We start from the raw sequence: 19,560 nt of genomic DNA on the forward strand, positions 1-19,560 counted from the left end.
AACACACACAACATTTGCATAAACATTCCGGATTATTGTTTTTAAGACTGTTCCCAGTAGTGTTGACAATCTTAGGCGTGGGATGCCATGCCGGTGAGCAGCATGCAAAAGTGTCTGAGGAAATAAGACACTACTTGTTCCAAATTTTAACGACTTAGTACCGGGAATCCAACCGCAAAACCACTTAAAAATCCTTCTCGGGACCTCCTAAATTCACTGATTTATGCTCTATTGAGCCAGGCAATAAATTTTAAGTCCGCTTTATTCAACCTATATGCAAGCCTAACAAAGAACTTTTCACTGCCGCATATCTATGAGAAAGGAAGAACAGAGGTTCGTCGCGTGACCGCATCGCAATCAAAACCCAAAAAAAGAGTAACAATTTTTATAATCAAGAAAAGACATTTGGTCGAATATTTTTAAAATTATTAAGTTTTTAGGAGAAGAGCGATAAAACAGACATTATGGGCTCGGCCGTGTAGATTCCAGAATCGGAGTTTCAGTTTTAATGCGAAGCGATTAGCGGACGGTCAATGCGTCGGCTTTAAGAAGTTTTATTGGAGCTTTGTAATTCCGTTTTGATGTCGGCCGTGTAGTGTCTCTAGAAATTGCGGAACTTCATGCGATAATTGCCATTAGAACGGTAATAAGTGGCGGTGTACCGTAAGTTATGAAATTGCTTCTTTGATGCTGTGTCGTTAAAGTGGTAGGTGCACTTGAACCGGCTTAATACAGGGAACAAGTTGAATTATTGTAGGTCGGGGTCTTGACTTGTTGCCTACCTAGTTTCGAGCCCAGACAGCCCCCTTGCAGGAACTATAAGGCAGTCGCAGCGGAGGATCCGGTGGGCGACCGGATCTTTCTATCAAAACATTTTTACAGTCACACTGACATAAAAGCTTGATTCGGAAAACAAATTGGACGGACAAATTGGTTAATGGTAAAGTAAATTAGCCGAACGATTTCGTACCAGGCATCAATCACGTTTGGTGTGTGTCTGCATGTACCAGACATGGGATTCCCGTATCACCAGTCATTTCACTCCAACATTAAGGATGTATGTACATTCACAAAGTGGTAGATTCTAGTTGATCTCGCGATCTCTTTCGCAGTTCAAGTGCCCCCCCCCCCTCAATATTTCGTGAAGCATAGCCCGAGTTTTTAATCTGATAAAATCTTATATTAACAGCCGTTAGAAGACTCCGGATACCTTCATTTTGAATGTTTCCCTCCCGATCTCCTTCCGAAGGTTAACTTACGTAAGAGATTTCCCTTTGATTCCCCTGCCTTAAGTAGTACTTAATAATTAATTAATTGGATAAGTTCCGATGATCCTTCCTTCCACATGCATTGGATATGCCGTGAATTCTGCCTAATAGGAATGTCTGGCACTTTAATAGGTTCCCCTTGATTCCCTTTGCTACTGCGCTCGAATCCTTTGACATAAAAGCTCTATCATCTGCGCATAGCGGCATCTAACAAACTGTACTGGGTGGACCAAATGCGGGGCTCGTCCTTGGGATGTTAGAAACTAAATTACGCCTTCAAGATGTCGGTCTCATTCCTCTTAAATAATGACGCAAGTAAAGACATGAGCAAAAACCGAAAAGAACGCGAACCAAACAGAGTTTTAAGAATCGATTCCCCACTGTTTCCTCTCTTGTTACGTAATGCACGAGCCCTTATTGATCGGAAATAACTCATACTCGCCGGCCATTCGTGAGCAAAGAATAATTGTGATTAGGCGATAAACATGTCCAAAAACACAAAGCCATTGTCCCAAGATCGTTCCAAGAATGTCTGCTGCCATGCCCTTCCACCAGCCGAAGCGTAATGAAAATCAATATAGTGTGCTAATGCTGCTAACATCTTGGCACAAAAAGACCATAATCTTTAGGGCCAATAAATCCCAACCCTTCGTTAGCCAACCCAAAAACAAATTACACGCTTTTTATGGTCCCCTAATAAAGACGTTTGCTGGCAGAATGTGCTATGTGAGGGTAACAGATTTCTATATACTGCGACCATATGGCTGTATTGTTAAAAATTCGACCCGCAAATCCTGTCAATCTTTAGGTTTCCGATGCGCATTGCAAGACAAATTGTTAAAGACGACTACTCCATTTTAGCAAGAAAATAATCTGCAAAGCAACATCGGCTAATTTCTTTATTTCCATGGCAATTATCTTTTAGAGAAAATTATCAGAACGTTGCTTTACCGACCCTAAGTGGTTTGGCTGAGTTCTGTTGAGAAAAGGTTTTCCTTTTTGGAGAGATATTGCAATCAGACCATCAGCAGAAAAAAAATTTTCCTCGTTAGTTTCACTAGAAAGTTTTTTAGTTCCACCAAAACAGTTTTTTCTTCTATCTTTTATTTATTCTTGGACGTTATGGGTGTCTTGTAAGTTGAAAACGGAACGAGGCACCAAGCTCACATCTGCCGCCCAACAACTCATGCACCTACAACGTTAATTGATGACAGTCACGATTCTCACAAGGAAATTTTAATCGAAACCACCCCGTACTACCTGACTTTGTAGGGCGCTCTCGTTTAGGGTGGCAGCTGCACCCTCGAAAGAACAGAAAAGTGCCCCACCGGTGTCAATGAGAATGATATTCAAGGGCGACGTTCGGGCTTTAATCAATGGACAAACATTGTGGCCCATTTTTCTAAAAACTGAGCTTTTAGGAGGAATTTAAAGGTGGTCAATGTGTGTTAGTCGGGGATCAATATGTTGGGGCTTTGTTAGGGGGTTACGTTTGGGACAATAAGACACGGATGGTGAGATTGTACTTTCAGTTGGGGATTAAGTGTGTAATTTTTCAAGTTCGTTTGTAAATTTTAGTTTGTGATAAGGTTTTGCCGTGTGTTCGAACTGTGCGGAAGCGCTTAATTATCTTGCAAACTACATATCAGAAATGGCTTATTTCGGTATCTTGTTAACTTAAGTCGAGCTAAATGTCCGAATAACTACTTCGGTTTTGATATATCTCTGGAAGTTGTGCAGCTTTCAATTTGTAAATTTATTCATCGCCATGTAAACAGACTACGCCATTGAGTTTCTAGGACAAGTTTTTTTAATGTACACTTCGTCATATTAAAATGCTTCAGTGGCGGTCATGTTAACTTTATATGATTTGAGTTTCTAAATAAATGTTCCAACTTTGTTCATTCTTCAAGGCGAGTGGCGGCTTCAATTTGAGATTTTGTTGCTTGAAAAGGAAACAGATTACATCTCTGAATTTCGAGCTTTCTTTGCCGCATAAAAAGATTGCAGTGGTGTATCTTGTTCATTTTAGACGGCACTTTGAAAAATTTAGTACGCCCCAAATTTTAATTATATATTTTCTATTTTTGTTAATTTACTTTTTTTAAATAATACTTTCTCTATTCTGCGATTTTCCACCACTTCCTTAACGACCCCAGATTAACACGGAAATATTCCGTATACGGGGTGTTAGGGTGGTAGAATTTTTTGCATATAAACCTCCAGTTGAAAATGGGCCATTCCGGCTCTGGAACATTTTTTCCCCAGAAATGTAATGTTTTCCCATTGGCACTGAAAGACATTGATGTTTAAGTAATTTTTGAATACTCGTTCAAAACGACGATTCAAAACCTCACTACATCAATTTTTGTTTCTACCACGAATGGATCTTGCTGCACGAACAGACATGGGCCACCATGACTTCCTTACAGTTTCTTCGGGGCGGCTATTGGGGTTTCACAAGCCAAGGATTTGATCTGATCACAGAAGAGAGAATCCAATGGGGTTAAACCGGGAGTTTGCGCTTACCCAACTGATAGGTGATGCTGCACGTGGCGGGTAAAATGTGAAGGTGCACCATCATGTTGGAACCACACTCAGTTCTGCATTTCCATGGAAACATTAGCATTTTTCATTATCTGGGGAAGCACGCCGTACAAAAAATTATTTAAAATGTGCCGTGTTTGTGTCATCTTTGATAAAAGTTTCTTAAAATCGACGTCTTAGTTTGATCGAGAAAATTTTACATTTTTGGACGAAAACTGCTCCAGAACCAAAAACAGCTCGTTTTCCACTAGGTGTTCATATGCAATTTCGTAACCCATCGATTTCTATACCCCATTCACGTTTGTCACCACCTTTTTGAAACAACTCGTATGTGTTACTAGCAACTGGCAACTGGCAATATCGTCAGGGTTACCGGATGCTGTTTTGCTTCTAAATAACTAAGTGTTTGCATTTTTTAACGCACTGGCTTATTTCCATGAAATATGAAAATTTTACGTAATCTCGTATTCCTGAGCCCTTCTATTAAAACATTCCAACCGGTGCATTTACATATCGTTACACTTTAAAGGGAATTCTATTGTTTTATCAAAATAATTGCTGTTATTGAGTTAATTGGCTGGTGTATGGTGAACAGCAACTAAAAGCTTTCGCTATTTACGAAGTAGGGAATCCATATTGTAATTTTCAACAGGCCCGGAATTCAATTATTGTATGGGTACCCAGCTGAATTTGACTTTTTTTTTGTCATTCTTCGTCGAAAAGTCCCTCTCCGCCCTCTCGAAAGCAAATTAACTGAAAATCGAAAGAAAAAAAAAATGTCCCGTTGAATATCGTTTATTTGAGAAACACCTGAGTTCCCAACCGAATCCAATAATAAAGGCAAAACGATTACATATTCTAACTGCACCTCATTATCCAGCCCATCTGGATTGAACTTTTTAATCAGTGCCCAATGAACCTGGCAAAAACTTGAAAATCGTCCTATTAAGCAACTTTCCTTGATTTAAATTCAACAACTCTCCAAATCGTTAATTTATAGATTAAGTCTTAATTCCCTGAATCTTTAACGAACCAATTCGTTTCTGACAGATTCGGTGTTTCGCACGTGAATATTTAAAACGTCTCAGTAATGAGACAATTTTCATAAACACAGTTTTCCAATGGAACGACGACGGACCGGACTACACGGTTCTAAATAAAATATGTCCCAGGGGGGCTCTAAATATTATAATCCCGGGCAAGTCGGTCAAGTATACACGTAACATCAGTGTTACCTATGGAAAAACTATCCGGAACAACGGTGACGGGAAAATTTAAATTTTATGCGAGTTGAAATATTTAAATAGTTTCTCAAAGTTTCCTTATGCGGGAATTATCAGAGAGAATTTATGAAAGTTGTTAAACTTTAATGGGAAGTAATTATCCCTGAAGCTATCGATTTTCTGGGTGGTAAAAGTGGGCAAACAATGACGACGTAAAAATCTCAAGGGCTTTGCAGCACTCAAGGTATAACCCACGATAAATCCACGTGTAACGACTCGGTGACACCCCTCTCAAAAATTCCGACTACCGAAGCGTTTTTCATAAGGCGGTGGCAAAGGGCGGCATAAATTTGTAACTCGGGCGTCGAAAAACTGCAAGGCCCGCCATGGGCGGTCGTTTTTACCGTGCAAATCCGAATAAACCGATGTCAAGGGCCGTAAATACATTAACGGGCCCTTTCTCTGTCGAGGATGCCCGCTGATACTTCCAGTGACAGTTCAGGGCCGGAATAGCAATGAGCGGGTGGTTTCGGGTAAATTGGAGAAGTGATACGTACAATAGAGATGTATAATCGTTTCTGAGGAAACCTTGACAGTGAAAAGCGAGACTAATTGGCTAAATAAGTTGCCAAGCAACGTGACATTTTTGCTGAAAAGCCCTGGGCACGTTGAAGTGTAGCAATTACAAATAATGGGGTCTGCATGGGATGAGCGTCTCGCTTTAAGCGGAAATTCATGAGCAAGTGGTGGTCAGGGTTTTGGTTTAAGATCGAATTTGCCTAAATACCTCATCAGTACTTCTTTTTTGGGCTCTGAAGAGCTGCACATCCATCAAAAGACCTCCACCTTCGGTTCAACGTGTTCGTGTTCCGAATCGAACTTTTTCTATGAAGAGGGTCCGTGCCTTTGTTGGTTTTGCGTCATCACAAATCGTAATTCGCCCAAAACGTCGTCCCCTCATAGTGGAAGCAACGAACCACCACAAATCATTCGTATCATCATTTCTCCTTGCTGCGTGAAACCCATTTGCCTTTGACCTAATTGGACTTTATTAGTGTGGAACGCCATCGGCAGGGGTCATTTGAGGAATGTCCAGTAGCAGCAGCAGTATCCTTTCTAATTTCGGTTAATACTCTCCGGACGCGAATCTTTATTTCGGCGGCGGTGAGCTTAATAAAGAGATTAATTTGGCGAAGAAATCCCAGCTGGGAGAAACGCGTGAAACACCCATAATGAACTAGGTACCATTTCTCTTCATTGTTGGCAATTAAGCTAAAATTAGTTCCCAAGCCCGCCCGTATAAATAAACAAATCAAAACAAGTCAATTGACCCAATTCGACGCCCATTCCGGGTGCGATTAAAGATCCGAAAACGGTTCTTAATTTCACGGGTTAAATAGATTTAACAACAAACGAATTTATGGAGCTAATTTAGATTTATCGCCTTCTGCTCGTTCTCAATTTGCATAATAATTATTATACAAAGTCCGCGATTAACGTTTTCTTTACGTTTTGGGCGCCGAGCCGACGAATTCTCGCATCGTCTGCTTTGGCGACGGAAGAGAACCTTGTTCTTATGGTTCTTAGTCCTCTGACGTACATTTTAGCATGGGCTTTAACTTTATGCTATTTGGCGTGAAATTCTCCGGCATTCTGGAAGAAATATTCCTTTTAGTCTCCGGGCGCAACGAAGAAGCCGAAGGGGTCTTAAGTAAACCCTATTGTCCCTTGAGATCTAAAAAACTCAGTTTTTTAACTCTCAGGTGACAAAATTGAGAAAAAACGCAGCGATAGAGAGCCACCGACTAATCAATCAGTAATTGAGTTGAAATAAGGCCAAGTAAAAAGTTACGAGCCGGCAACCCAGCAAGTCAGGATGCCAGTGAGACGCGCACTAGTCACCATTTTGGACCCTACGTGAGGGTCCAATGATAATATATCCCTATATATTCCATCCCGAAATCGCATTACCAAATCTTAACCAAACGTGCCAAATGAAGAGGTCTGCATTGTTGTCACGTTTAGCTTCTTTTCCGATATTTAAAGCACTTTTAATGGACCGTCGAATAATTTATCGGTGATTTTCAACCAACCGGATTGATTCACGACGACAACCAACCAATCCGATTGGGTAAAAAGATTTATGCGGTCCAAGCAAAGCGGTAATAAATCAAATCTGCCTGCACATTCTCAGGTCCGATTTCCTTCCGAAGTGAAATTTTATGTGCCGGTTGCCTCACGGCCACAGGGCGTTGTTGTATAATCTTCCATTTGATCATGGCGCCGTATCTCCGCTATTATCGAAGATTACAATTCAGGCTTACGAGGTGGTTTTGACTGGCGAGCAGAATTTAAGCCCATGGATGGACCGGGGAAAGAACATACCCATTTGAGGTACCCGACGTCTACCAGTCGAAATCGCCTTTGGGGTGGCGTGACTGGTGGTGCTAGTGGCTAATGACGGACCGTTCGAAACATCAATTGATTTGGCAACCCCGAAATTCTGGATTCTTTGATGGCAGCGTTCCTTGCAGTTTGCGCACTAAGTGGCGCTCCGGTAAATTGCAGAGGGTGCCCCACCGAGGATGATCCGTAGGTGTTTCCCTGAAATGATTATTCTGTCCCGAGGCAACAGTTTTGCGTATAAGTCGCGGGACAATCTGTCTCGAAAGACGAAACCGATAACAATAAACTACGCATTAAGCCCAATAATTCCAAAACGGCACACAATTAGTTACAGTTATTAATGCAATTCAAAATTAAATCCTCAATATCAAGCCGCAGAACAATAGCGTAATATCCAGAAACGCGGCCTTAATTGATTGTATCCAATGCCACCACATGGGAGTAGAGATATTTATTAATTATCGTTAAATTAGAATTTTCCCCAATTAGATCTCTAATTGATTGCGTTCCGTGTGTATGTGCAACGAAACCGCAGAGCGAATTAGACCCGCACAAACATAGGAACTCCTCGAACTGGGGCAAACCATTATTTTTAATTCCCATTGCCGCCTTTTAGTACCCAATTAAATGCACGTAAGAAAGTAATTCATTCGAAAATATTCCACGAGTTCGTGAAAACTTGTCAAGAGCAATTTACAGATCGATACGCGCATTTATAACGTTTGTTTTCTATTGCAGAAAGTCAATATGAGAAGGAAATGAGTTTCTCAAGAAGTTCGGACAACAGCATGGCTTCTGACCGATGCTGTTGGAGGTCGTCGGAACACCGTCTGCGCAGCTGCGAACTGAGCAGACGTCCCAAGCGTAGTCATGGCAGAAATCGCGAGAAACGCCATCGTCAAGAACAACAACATTCGGCAATAGACACGTCCAGTGTCGACGTCACCAGTGACCCGAGTGAGTGCGGAACGCGCCTGTCCGCATGCGCCCCTGAACAACTCGAACCTAAAAATGTCTGTGATCGTTTATTTGAAGACTGTAATTTAGCGTTTAGTTTAGCGTTATCGGTACCGTGTAAGTTATTTGTGTGCCTATACTATCTAATGTGCGCCAAAGTGCGGAGGTCAATTTTCGACAAAGCGTTGATTCTGACGGTCTCGTTGACTGTGCTCGGCTCAAGTGGCGCGCACGCGTGGGCGAACGAATTGGACAAGAGCGAGCAATTCCTCGACAAAATCAATTTGGAACAGAGCATAGCAGCGGTGTTTAATAAAGTCGCCTATGGTAGCACCACCAAACGGAGTATACCGGATAATTCTTACCCTGTGACTACCATGGCAACGATGCTGCTCACCACTTATAGGTACTTTTGCGGTGAATTTAATGGATGTGACCTTACTAGTGTTCCTTTTCAGATATTCTGATGGATCGGACGAGTGGGCAAGAGTCGACTTGAAGAACCGGAATGCGCCTGTCGATTCGGATAGATCGAATGTTGAGTTTGACGACCGTGACTTTGAGCCGGAGAACAGTCGGAGGGACTTAGATGGGTATGGGTCTGACTTGGAGAAAGACCATGCTCTGCCTACGTCGGCCCCAGCGGCCGACATTTTGAAGAATAATAACAACAAGCATTACGGAAATCCTAATAGGTAAGCCATTTTTGCGAAATTTCTGATTTTGTCCAGAATTCTGGAAGCAGGAGTCTCCCAATTAGGAAATACGGCCAGTTATTTTATCGGCTTCCAAGATATCACCAGTGTGCAAAAAAAACCCGGTTGTACTCCATAAAAAAGTAATTTTATTTTCGTACATTTTGGCCCAAATTAACATGCGTCATGTGTACAAACGGCATTTAATTAAAATCGAAACTGTTGCAGGTGACCACCCTGCAGTTTTTAAATTATAGTCAGCATATACACCCCGAAAACCTAAATTTCAAATAACGAAAATTCTATTACGCACAATCCATGCGGATAGCACAAGTCCTCCTACTGTTTCCACGATATACAGCAATTTACGGACGTTTGTTTCCACAAACTACAAGATGGCGAACGTCTCACTGACTCCTCCGAAAGGCGCGACAGTAAGTAAAAGAACTAAATTAGAGCCCCCCCGAGTGGGTTGTCCGTCATTCGGCCTGTGAGCAAGTAGAAAAAAATATTTTCTTTGCACTGGAGGCCGACTCCGGTGATATTGAAGTGTATCCAGTATATGTAGTCAAAGAACTCCAACAAATTGACTGATTCGTGTTCAGCTTTCTTCAGTAGGAAAGCTGCTTCTATGCAAGAAAAATCATGGCCGACGCCCTTGTTGCGCACATTATAAGACTGGAACTCTGTAACTTTCTTGGTGAAGTATTTCCATAGTGGGTGCCTCCAAATTCGGCTCCCGATTACTTCGGCATTCCTCACTTGAGACAGCATAGTCTGGCAACTACAGTAAACTTCACTACCTGAGGCATCTAAAGCGGTAGTGTTCGAAACTCTGGATACTAAATTCTGGGATTTCGTCTCAAAAAGTCCTCGTTGAAAGCTCTCTGCGTCATTGTCATCGAACAGCTTTAAGATGCGAGTAAATCTCCAATATTGTCGAGACCGGCTGTCCTGGTACCACCACATGGCCAGGGTACTGCCTTTTGTGGCTTGTTCCTGGTTTCTAATTAGAGACCTCCATATGCCATCTTTTTCTAGGAGCCGTGTCCCCGTTCTTACCACCTCACGCACCGCCTCAAGCCCCTCCTCAACGGCCTCCGACTTACAGTAGCTTAAATTCTCTCGCCCCAACCCCATCAGAGCGATCGACCAAATCTCCTTATCGATGCTGTTAAAGATTTTGCCCGCACCTCGCTTTATGCGGCATCCCCCCGATTTGACCAACTCCAGCAATATGTCCTCTAATTGACCGGTGAACTTGACGGCCGTTTTGGTGATGATCATCTCCTCCTTGTCCCCCCCACCGTCCCCTGGGACGAGTCCCCTTTTCTCACCAACGGACTCATCCGCGCACGCGTCCGAGTAAACCGTCTGCAAGAGATATGAGCGCGGCAAAGCATAACAGTGTAATGGTATTCTTCGCAAAGTGCTCAGCAAGGTCATTTTTGGTAGTTTTCGATATTTTTTGTCAGCATTTTACGTGGAAATTTGAATGGTCAAATTGACAAATTTTTGATTTTCGAAAATATGACATGATAAATAAACGGTTGGTGGACACGCGTGCAGGTCTCGTTAATACAGGGGGGAGTTCTTCATGAAAATATTCACTAAATGGTGGTTTCATGTGTGTGCATCTTCTCCAAAGTGGAGATGCGAGATCGGTCACATGCACGTGATTTTTCTTGGAAAAATACCAAAAATATTAAAAAAAAATATATATATATGAGAAAGGGGGCTCACACAAACTTGCACTAAAAGCAGAATCTTAGACGTGTATGCGCTCATTTAATGCGCCCTCAGGGCAGCCGTGTATGAATTCAATTGGACGGCGCGCTTATTCAATTGTAAACGTCGTTTGACTCGCGGTACAAAACGGACGAGTTTCGTGGAAAACCTACTCACACGTTAACCAAGGTCTTGGAAAGGATGAGTTATTTCGTTAAACAATTAAATTGGATACGACATGTTATCCGGAAATGGCCTTTATACATACACGTAGCTATTTGGCCATAAGCCAAGGGGATATACAGAGCTCAAATTTTAGAATGCGGCATTGCGTATGTTAGAGGCATTCTACTCCTTTGTTTTATCCCTCTTACCTAACAATAATATAGTAATGTAACGAACTTGAAGAAACTACTGTTTATCAATAGAGAATTTATATCATTTTCATACAGTGGCTTTTCCTCTAATCCGCCGAATTTATTTCAGGTACAACAATGACCGAATACGCCCCGACGTCAACTCGCCCCAAGAACAAGTCACCGAGAACATCTATAAGACAACAACGACTTACAACCTCCTGCGCAACGTCAAACCCACCAAATCCATCTACGGTAAAGCATCACCCAGCTATGTACCACCAAGCAGGGCCTTCTTCACACCTCCTTTGCCACCAGCCCTTCAAAACCCTTACGCCGACAAACCGACCTTACGGGGTACCAATTCCGATAGCTTTGCTAACAGGCGGCCTATACCTCCCCCCTCTCTGATGCCTACGAAAGATCGCATCCCTTTCAGACCGGATTTGCCTAAAGTTAACGTGGAAAAACCTGTGATGAGGCCTGGGGGGGATGTGCAGCGCCAGGCTAATCAGCCCAGCAGCGAGGCCAAGACTGAAAAGAAGAAGACCTTGAACACTCCCAGTCAAAATGTGAAAATTGGAGAGTTTTATGGCAACAAAAATGATAACATTAGTAATTTCGAGTATGAGAAAAGGAGTGAGAAGTCGAGTATTACAAGGATTTTGAGTGGATCTAACGGGAGGCATGACGAAATACCTGCCATACTTTATCAAAGTGTTACTGCCACTCCTAATCTGGATAGGCCTGAGCCTAAGGTGCCTAAAACTAGGGCTCCAGCGGCGGAGCCTAGTTTGAAGAGGCAGGATTTAGAGCCGAAAATACCGGATTTAAGTGGGGTTAATGGTGATGATTTAAGCGGCGATGTAAATAAAAAGGAAGAAAATGTCCGGCAATCTAAGGATCGCTCAGAGAGTGTTACAGTTAAGAAAGATGTTCCATTGTTGGAGAAAAAGGATGTTAATGTGGAAGATGTTACTACGCAGATGTCAGACAGTGTGAATTTACCTAATGTAAAGGAGAAAGAGGCCAATGTAACTGCAGTTGGTTCCGATCAAATCTGGCAGATATGCTGGAACGTCCATGTCTACCTAGTGGTAGTGGGCTACGTTCTGTTGGCAGCGTTCAGCATTTACAAACTAATCCGCTACGAAAATGATCCACACATGTTCTCCAAATCATACTTCTTAACCATACACCTTATGCTCACTGTAATCTGCGTCTTAAGGATTTTCTACCTCATTTACGATGCTTATAACGTGCACGAGAGTTTCAGCATCTTCCTTTACGACTTCCTCCACGGGTTCCCTTTGAGCCTCTTGGCGACCACATTCGCAGTATTAATTCTATTCCTCTTGAAACGCACTTTAACCCACTTGGAAGTGAAAACCCGTCCAGTAGTCCTTGTGGTATTTGCCTTGCTTCACATTGTTTTGTGTTTCTGTTTGAGCATTTTCGAGTCTCTGGGACTGGGCCCTGACAGGGCTTCATTTTTGATTTGTAAACCTGTTTTTGTTCTATTAGCGTGGGCACTTGGTTTTAGCTATCTGTATTTATATAGAATAATCAAGAATGTTTTAGCAAAGAAAAGTCAGAATCTCTCAGAAATGTGCACTCAAAATATTTCCTACGCGAGTCACATAACTATCGCTGTAGCTTTGTTATTTATCCTCTTAGGACTGGTGCAGTTGTACGCTTTGTTTTTCATTAAGGTGCATAAGTTTACAATTACACACCACTGGATTTTATGGGGATTTGAACTGAGTGTGCGCTTCATTGAAATTTCCATTATAACCCTCCTGGCGATCGTAGTGAGTCTGCGTATGTCCCAAAGGGAGAAGCAGGCCTCTGGGGGATTTCCCCTGTTCCCGTGTACCACCAGCGATTCAAGCACGGACAATATTTACCCAACAAACTGCAATACAAACCCCAATGCTTTGAATTATAGCAGGCAAGAGATGATCCTGGATAGCTTGCCGACTGAGGCTGTGGATAGACCCAATTTACTTAAAAACGCCTTTCAGAACGACTCATTTGATAAAAAGAGCACCTTAGAGAGATATCAGAGCGATTCTGAGAGAAATTCCAACTTCGAAAGATTTGAAAGGCCCAAATGGGGATCGGACAGATTCGATTCTAGGCAGAACTTGGATCAAGGGAGTTTCGGGCAGCCCAGCAGTGGTAATTTCGAGAGAACCGGTCAGAATTCTGTGCACAATTCCATAAGGAATGAGAGGGGGTCGGGGCGAAAACACAGCGCCTATGAGCAAGCAAGCAAATATTACACAAACAATGAGGAGTACCAAAACGATATTCTTGCCAATTCCGAGAGGAACATTTATAGTGAGCCCATAGACAATCCGCATGGGCATCAGTACGAGAGGACTCGGCATGAGTTCGAAAGGAACGACTTCGATAGGAGGTCGAGGAACTCCACGAATACCTCAGGGAGAAGGTCCACAGGGAGGTCGCGGAAGGGACATCCGAGGCCGCATCTGGGAATCCAAACATTACCTAACCACGACAGGAACCAAACCATGTTGGTGGACGACCAAGGGTTTGTGCGGTTCAAGGCGCTTAGGCCGGACCAGAACCACTTTTCGGACGCATAATGTTTGATCCGGACAGAGAAAAAATGTGCTAAGGGGGAGGTTTTTCTGTAAGAGGGAGTTTTTGGTTTTTTCCTAATTTGGAGTGACTGTAGATGTTTTGGTTTCTTTTGGATTTCTAGGTGAATCAGACACTCCGTAGTAGTCTTGTGTTTGGGAAAAATTGCGTTCCTTCTTATGAAAACCCTTCTTTTGTATATTCTTTCTCTGTTGGTGATAGATCAATAGACTTTCCCATCTTTTCGGCTAGGATAACAAGCGATAGTGTTTTTGGCCTAAAAGTTACAAATGTTCCGTATAGTGATTGGAAATCGTAGACGAATGAATCTCTGAGCTGTATATTTGCGAGAGACTAATGCGAAGCGGTGAAACAAATGTTATATATCAAAAGGCAGAGGTAGTTTTCCTCTAAATTGATAAAGGCGGATATAATAATAGGGGGTGTCGTGAAATTTTGTGGACGAATTAAGGGGGATAATTTGTTAACAATACTAAGAACAAAATCCTTATAAACGTATGTGTTCATAAATGCTTTTTATACCAAAAACCAATTCCCACGAAAAATGCTTTGCCAGTGCTTACTGTGAGAAGCAAAGTGTTCGATAATTATTAAGTTATGTAATTATCATATCCAGTTTTTAACTACTACACTTCTCAAAGCATTCAATAATGAAATTAATATTCAATACTACTTAAGGATCCTTGCAGACCGCAGGCTACACAGTTGGCTGCTCACTTATTTGGTCGGATCAGGGTGTATCATCATGCGCATGCATTTATTAGCCGACTTAGAATCGGTAAATGTACTCGCACACGTATGTCTTTATAGCAATTATGCAACCGACTAAATTGTCAACCAGACTAAAGTCTGTGGTCTGCGGATGCATTAAATAACTAAAGCCGAGAGGAGAATCAGCTACAAAAATGTGTTCAGTGAAGTTCCGTTTTTTAAGAAAAAAAGTCACCTAAATGTGCATAAAATTCTATTGAATTCATGTTGGCATTAACGGTTGTTATGAGAGAATGTGCAGGCAGGTCCTCGCTCGAATGAACTCGGAAGGATGTTTCACAAGAATTGTATTCAGGAACCAAGTAGATTGCATTAATAAGACATACATAGATAATCTTCGCTTCGGGTCAAATGGCAAAGATTGCAAAGCTGACCATTAACTAGAGGGATTTTAGTGGCAAATATCAAATTACCTAAATAATAGTTTGCGTTAAACGCAAACTGTGATCAATATAGTAAGGGACTTGTCGACGCTGTCTAACAAAACATTTTCTGGACAATATGGTGGAAATTTTATTCAGATAGAAGTTTAGTTTATTAGATGGAAGTTTAATTCAGATATCACTTAAGATAAGAGGAGGATAACGGATTAACGGCGGCTTAACGATTTCACGTGGGTTCAACTAGCTTATTTGGAAAATTGCAGTTTCAGGAAATTTGTGAACTTTGACATATTGGCATTGATCTTTGCTTCATCAGATAGCAGTCTTTATGTCGTAGATTCTTAATAAATCCGTGAAGATTTGTTAATCATTAAATTTTTCTTAACGCTTTTTATATTCTAAATCTAAATGAACCTTTTCCAAACTTATAAGGATTTTTTAAAAATATTTTCTTGAAGAATGACCTTCTGAGGTGTGTCCCAGAGTTTTTGGATACCCCTGTAACATATGTAAAAAATCCATTTCTAGTGCCACCGTTCAAAAGTAAGTTTCGCACTAATCTGATCTGATTTCGAAATTATTGACCAGTGGTATACTGCATTCTCATGATTCGATGTAGGTTTATGTAAATAAAACACAGGTAATAGTGTTTGGAAATGCATTGAGCTTACTTGCTTCCAATTAAGGTTGAATTTCGTCCTATCTCAATATCAGTAAACGCACTGTTCTGTTTCACAGGCGGTAAACGGACCCTTGGGATTATAACAGAAACCACCCTAATGTTATGCTAATATGCAGTGGTCATCGAATTGGAGGATAGAAATTTAGAAGTTTGTTTTTCTTCTTAGGTGTCTTATTTTTTCTTAGTGAGACTTCGTTATCTATTTTTTATATTTTAATACACTTATTTATGTACTTTCTTTTTTAATGCGATTTAATGGACTTTGTATTTCTATTTTTTAACTAATGGTGTGAGTTTCCAATATAACGGGCATAAAAAAGAAGATATCTGCAAATTAGATAAATTCGAGAATATCTGTCAGTGTCATGTGAAGGGCAATGACAATAAGTGTCAAGTGTCAAAGTTGAACACATTCATGGTTTTTCTTTAATATGTCATTAGTTTTTTCCCGATTTAAATGGCCTTGTAACTAATACCCTCTCGGCAGCTCGAATGGGGCCCATCGAAATTTTATCAGCTGACACAACAATTTAAACCGCAAATAACCATTTATGTTAGTATTCATTTAAACCCTTGATCCCTGAAAATGTGCCTAGCAATGGCCCAAACCGCAGCTTCGCATCAATCCCTCGCATAAGCACAGCCCAAGCCTAAAGTGACTATAAAATACAAGCAAATCTTAGAACAAAATAATATTTATTTACACAAGTTTGGTAACGAACTGAGGAATTAGTGTACAGCGCAATGTTAATAGTTGGTACCGTCGGCACCTGCGGCAGAGCCTATTTTTCGGGCCCCTTATACAAGGTTAAGGTCGAATCCTGCGGTCAAGCGGATATCGAAACAGAGTTTTTCCTGATGTATAAGTGATATAACAAAATACTCTTAATTCGCGTTTTTTTAAATGTTGGAAGCGGTTAAAATATAATATTACACACTATATGGTTGTTAGGACTACGAGTGTACGGGTTATACACTTGCGCACAACGCCGCACTACACGTTTCGAATACTTTTATAAATCTAGTCCCCGAACATGCTGTTCCCGTGGCACTTGTATAACCGTCGGAATTACAAATATATTTAACTTATTAGACTGTAATGAAAAAAGTGTATAAACCTGCAAAGAGCGTGTACATACATAAACAAATTAAGTGCGAATATACATACATATTAATTTTAATTTTTTATATAATTTTTTACATTATGTGTACAATACAGGGTGATTATATAAAAGGGCAGCTGCATGTCTTAGCTACACTATTTAGCTACGCGAGCGGTAGCCTTGTTAAGCATGCTATCTGTTAAAATAGGAGAATTATGAATTTATAGGTTTAATATACCAGGAGTTCAAAGAAAGTGTCCCATATAGCTCCGTACTAAGTGTTTCGCTCTACTTCTTATTGATACTACATTTGACTGGTGTATTTTTAATACCATAGTGGAACCTGTGTAATCAGTTTTACGTTCGTATGATGCGCTACCTGGCGCGATTGTTTATACAAAAAGATTCGACTGAGTAAGAGATACATTGTGTAACACAGCCATTTATTTTAATTTCCTAGTATACATACTACTTAACAAAATTGACTATTACTACCGTCCTAAGTGTTTTTGTGCGTTACTTTTTGGAGTATTACGTGGTTACGTGTATGTCGAAAATTTTATTCAACAAAATAATCGTCTATCACCGGCCACTAGTGTCCAGTGTCGCGGACTATCACGTTTCGCGTGTCTAGCGCCTCATTTGTTTTTCAGTGAAGTCCAGATGCAACCGTAAGGGAACAAAAGCTCTGGTCGTAATTGTCTTTTGTTTCAACCGCTGTCGCGAACTATCGCGTTTCACTTGTTTCACACAGCGTTTGTTTTCCAACGAAGTCCAGATGCAGCCGTAAGGAAACAAAGGCTCTCACCGTAATGAATAAATCTTTTGTTTCAAGCGCCCTCGACTCCGAAAGGGCTCAGAGGGCGCTCGTTTTTCTGAGCGGAATCTTCGACGTGCACGAACCGCCCGCTTTCTGTGTAAATTAGTTGTATATAGCTTGTATTTAAAAAAATGGTATTATTGCCGCGATACGATACACTTGCCATCTTGATTTTAAGCCTTTATTTTTGTAACTTTTTTTACAGTATTATTGATGTTATTTTTGTAAATGCCGTATGTGACTCGTATAAGTACGTTTAAGGCGAAGAGAGCCCGTTTGCTCTTGCGCAAACAGGAATTTCACCCTTAAAAGCAACGAGTTTGTGCGTCCTATGAAACATTCCTCTGTATTCTTGCGTGAAACGTGTCCGCCTCATTTCGTGTGCTTAAAATCAAATTCTCAGTTCCTTTTTAACGAAACGTACTTATATCCAGCTTCCTCCCCATTTGCCAGTATTTAATTTAATCAAAGTCGCTCACCATTTTTGATTTCTCTTTGTTTCGGTGGTCGAGTGAGAGCGATTGTACCTCTATGCTGAGTGCGCGTGGAGCCACTTGAACAAAGATGTATCAAAGCTTTCACTAAGCGAAAACTGAGCAAACCGAACATGTAGGTAAATGTTTTCAGAGTTATCAAGGAAAAAATTGTAAATATGGCGATTTTTAAAGGTTTTTAAAGTGTATATAGGAACGATTTTAAAAATCGAGATATTTATAGGCTCGAATCGATTTTGTTGTATTATATACCTGTAAAATATAAACATGATATGATAAAAAGTTACGTACGTTTTTCTTTAACATGTAGTCCCGCATGCCCTTAACAAGAATGCTTAACACTCCTCGTCCTTAAGCCCCTTGTAGTTGGATAAATTTCTAGAACGTTCTTCGGTGTTTCACTGCTCTTTCGAAACAACAATGGAAGAAAAACAAAAAAAAAACTCCTTAAAAAACGCCAAAAAAAAAGAATTTTTTTCAGTTTAAAAACCGACAACTTTTTTGCATTTAAAAAAAAACAAAGATATTTTGCCTCTTAAAAAAAACGAAATGAGTTTTATGCTCTTTAAAAAAGGGACGTTATTTTTAAATGTATTGTAATGAATATATTTCTTCACATAAGTTTTCATGGATCCTCATGCGAAACGCACACATACACACACGATTGGTTTCTCAAATAAAAATTCCCCGGATCATCTCGCCTTGGACTCAAATTATTAATTTTTTGATTATTAATATTCGTAGGCTTTCTCAAGATGTTCTCTTCCAAATTAAGAGATTGTGCAATTTTCGTGAAGGTACTCATTTTATTATTGATGTAGTTGGTACGCGTTGTCGTTCCTTATCATTTCGGTTTGTATTTAAAATGTTGGACCATGTTGCCCCCAAGCCCATGAGTTTTACTATGGTAGTGGGCAGCCTTGGCCAGTACATACTTGGCGGAATTTCATCAAAACGAAGGTCGCGTACTGTAGATGCAGCGAATTAGCACATTTTTTTCCTCGACTTGCCTCACTGCAATAAAACTTTCACTACTTGTAACCGAGCTATTATCTTTTCAAATGATTATTCGCCAAGATAATAGTAATAACTCACATTCGGCTTCTAACCAGCAATTATTCATTTCTCGTGGAATGTGTGTCATCAGATAGTTACCTTTACAGATCTTACTCATTCTTATTTTAGCCCGTCATGTCTACGTACGCCTTCTATTTTATGTAAAACTACCTTTTCTTGTACAGGGACGGACTGAGATGAACAAGAGTACAAATCAACCATGTGCATCTATGCGAGGCGGTTATTTGTGGTGCGGCTTTTGAAATTCCCATTACTTGTGTACACGTCTGATTATTGAAATAAATGTAATGCAGTTCTTTTTCAAGTTGATTGGGCACAAGTACGAGTGAAAGTATGCAATGCAACGGGGGTCAGGTGTCAATCAGACCTCCTTATTCCCATGTTCATTTGAATGCGATAATATGTTACGATCAAACATCGTA

General features: G+C 40.7%; 2 protein-coding genes and 1 long non-coding RNA gene across 8 annotated transcripts in view; 1 reads left to right on the forward strand and 2 right to left on the reverse strand.

The window, feature by feature from the left end:
- Positions 1-18,347, forward strand: part of LOC136344803 (uncharacterized) — an 81,249-nt gene extending 62,902 nt beyond the window's left edge. For all 6 annotated transcript variants that reach the window (XM_066292586.1, XM_066292587.1, XM_066292591.1 and 3 more), the window contains 3 exons: positions 8,183-8,807; positions 8,860-9,096; positions 11,311-18,347. In XM_066292586.1, the coding sequence (XP_066148683.1) occupies positions 8,183-8,807; positions 8,860-9,096; positions 11,311-13,792 (3,344 nt within the window). In that variant the 3' untranslated portion in view covers positions 13,793-18,347. The remainder of the gene's footprint in view (positions 1-8,182; positions 8,808-8,859; positions 9,097-11,310) is intronic.
- Positions 9,229-10,610, reverse strand: LOC136344804 (cytosol aminopeptidase-like). Its single transcript, XM_066292592.1, has one exon. The coding sequence runs from the start codon at positions 10,540-10,542 to the stop codon at positions 9,544-9,546; it is 999 nt and encodes a 332-aa protein (XP_066148689.1). The 5' UTR covers positions 10,543-10,610; the 3' UTR covers positions 9,229-9,543.
- LOC136344805 (uncharacterized) lies at positions 17,170-19,393 on the reverse strand. Its single transcript, XR_010733035.1, has 2 exons — positions 19,157-19,393; positions 17,170-19,075 (listed from the first exon to the last, which is right to left on the reverse strand). It is a non-coding gene; the product is annotated as an uncharacterized lncRNA (long non-coding RNA).
- Between the last annotated feature and the right edge of the window lie 167 nt (positions 19,394-19,560).

Source organism: Euwallacea fornicatus, chromosome 18, assembly GCF_040115645.1.
Source record: "Euwallacea fornicatus isolate EFF26 chromosome 18, ASM4011564v1, whole genome shotgun sequence".
Taxonomy (NCBI): Eukaryota; Metazoa; Arthropoda; class Insecta; order Coleoptera; family Curculionidae; genus Euwallacea; species Euwallacea fornicatus.

Excerpts from the sequence above, each read along its gene's own strand:
- LOC136344804 (XM_066292592.1), bottom strand. The coding sequence starts at position 10,542 with ATGACCTTGCTGAGCACTTTGCGAAGAATACCATTACACTGTTATGCT.